This window comes from Pygoscelis adeliae, unplaced genomic scaffold (genome assembly GCF_000699105.1).
Source record: "Pygoscelis adeliae isolate BGI_AS28 unplaced genomic scaffold, ASM69910v1 Scaffold93, whole genome shotgun sequence".
Classification (NCBI taxonomy): Eukaryota; Metazoa; Chordata; class Aves; order Sphenisciformes; family Spheniscidae; genus Pygoscelis; species Pygoscelis adeliae.
In genome coordinates, this window is record NW_008824469.1 from 1,170,296 (window position 1) to 1,172,623 (window position 2,328).

General features: G+C 59.4%; 1 protein-coding gene across 1 annotated transcript in view; it reads right to left on the minus strand.

Annotated features, from left to right (window-relative positions):
- The window catches only part of HPD (4-hydroxyphenylpyruvate dioxygenase), a 5,509-nt gene extending 4,004 nt beyond the window's left edge, over positions 1–1,505 (minus strand). Inside the window, exons 1-3 of the mRNA XM_009321226.1 lie at positions 1,305–1,505; positions 1,044–1,070; positions 107–169 (exon numbers count right to left, since the gene is read on the minus strand). Coding sequence (XP_009319501.1) covers positions 107–169; positions 1,044–1,070; positions 1,305–1,505 — 291 coding nt within the window. The remainder of the gene's footprint in view (positions 1–106; positions 170–1,043; positions 1,071–1,304) is intronic.
- Between the last annotated feature and the right edge of the window lie 823 nt (positions 1,506–2,328).

Consider the following 2,328-nt stretch of genomic DNA (forward strand, 5'->3'; position numbering starts at 1 on the left):
CCGGCGGCTCTCCACGACCAACCCCCCCCCCCCACCAGCCAATAACCAGAGCGGCTGCCCTGTCCCGGCACGGTGGGTGCCTACCCGGCTGGACGCAGCCTCTCACCTGCTTGGCATTGCCGACCCAGAAAGTGATGGAGTGGAAATGGATGAAGCGGCCTCGTAGGGGCTAAAGGGAAAGGGAAAACAGGGCTGAGAGCCACCGCTGCAGCCTTTCCCGCAGCACTGCTCGATTCCGGAGCAGGGAGAAGCAATGGCTGCAACCCTGCAAATGCCTCTCCTGCGAATGCATCTGAATTAACCGTGTGAAACCCCAGCTGCTGCCCGAAACAGCGATTTTCCAAAGTGCTTTACAGTCAGGTGCCGCAGGATCCCGCTCTGCGGGGTGGAAGGTGCAAAGCCCCTGCTTGCCTGGGGCCACGTCGGTCCTGGTGTTCCCAGTGCTCCCCACAAGCAGCCCCCGCAGTGCCAGGGCTGTCCAGGCACGGTGGCCAGAGCACAACACCCGCCCGCGAACCTTGTTGTGTTAAAGATTAATCCTCCCTCAAACACTCTTACACAACTGCCAGTGCCGGGACAAATCCCCCTTCGCTCTGTTCCCCACCGCCGTCCCGCCAGGGCTGGCTGGACCCAGGCACGCTCCCGCCCAGCCTGCGGCGTCAGGCACCCAGCCACCACGAGCACCGGCAGCTTTGAGAGCACTTTATGGGGGAAAAAGGTGGCAAATAGGTGCAGCATTTGGAAATAAATGTTGCAACAAATGAGGATGCTGCTTAGGCATCAGGGTTGACTGGGAAATACTCATCGTGTCCCATTTGTCGCTCTCCTCCCAAACCAGAAAGAAAAAGGAAATGAAAAAATTTCCATCATTAGTGGTGATTTACAACGAGGAACCACGTTCTGTGTGGCCCAGCCAGAGAGCAGTTTTATTTCTGATTTTACCAGGTAATCAAGGAGTAAGGAATTAATCTTATTTGCATTAGCACGGCTAATGTTTCACACCAGGCAATGGGCCGGGACCGTGGACACGAAACGGCTCTTACCTTTTCTCCCTTGTCTGTGTAAGATGTCTAAAAGAGAGAATCAGAAAAGAGAGATGTTAGCAGTTCAGGAAGGTACCTCAGCCCCCAGAGAGCTCGAATCCAAAGGTCTGTATGAGGAACAGCTCAGCTGACTGTACGACTTCCAGCACAGTCACTGAAAAGTCCAAATTCAAGCAGAGATTAAACCCGGTAAAGCTCCTGAGACGTCCCACGCCATCGAGCCCCGGCCATTTAATTTAATTCCCATCTGCTGCCCCTCACCATTTTTGTGACCTGGCGATGTGACAGCGGCAAAGAGAGTGGGAGTCCACCAGGACATTTAATATAGTGGCGGGACGGGGGAAGCTCCTCCTCGGCTCCACCTTCTCCCACCCCCAACCCCAAGCGTTTGCAACCCAGAGATGTGTTTGGTTTGGGCTGGGAACTGCCAGCATTATCCTGCCGGTGGCTTTCCGGGGCCATGTCACGGGGCCCTTTGCAGTCCTGGCTGTGGCACAGCAGTGTTAAACGTGGAGGGTGGTGAGCGTGCAGGAGTGCAAGTGTGCAAGTGTACGAGGCTCTGTGGCTCGGAAGCCTGCTAACCCCACAGCAAAACCTCCCTGGCCCCCTGCATGCCGGGGCCACGGTGGGGTGATGCAACTGCAGCAGCACATTCCCCCCAGCCCTCCCGCCTGCCCCTGGGGACATTCACCCTTTCGCAGGGACGTGTGGTATCCCGGCCAACGTTGAGCCAGGACAGTCTGGCTGCATGCAGCCTCCAGCTGTGTGTACAGTGTGTGAGCGTGGGGCCACGCAGTGCCACTTTCAGCTCCGGTGAGCCCAGCGCTGCGGGGGTCCACAAAATGTGGGAGCAGCAGGAGGAGGGGGCAGGAGGCAGCCCTGCCATGGGGAAACACCAGTGCACAAACACCCCACGGCTGGCAGTGGCGGCAAGCTGGAGCCACCGTCCGGGCCAGGGAGGACGAGCACAGGGGGCTTGGCTGGGTGTCAGCGGTGCAGGTCTCTGGTGGTGGGGTTGTGTCCCCTGCTGCCACACACCCTGGGGACGCAACCCTGTGCTGCCGTGCACTGGCCCTGCAACTGCGCTGGGGCACCGGCTGGAGAGGAGCCAGCAGCAGGGACGGGGTCACCCCATGGCACCGTCACAGCTGTATAACCCTATGGCAGTCCCACTGCTGTGCCACCACGTGTCACCGTCACAGCTGTGTCACCCCATGTCATTGCCACCCCTGTGTCCCCCCACGGCACCGCCACCGCCCCGCCACCCCGCGCCGGCACCCTCCCC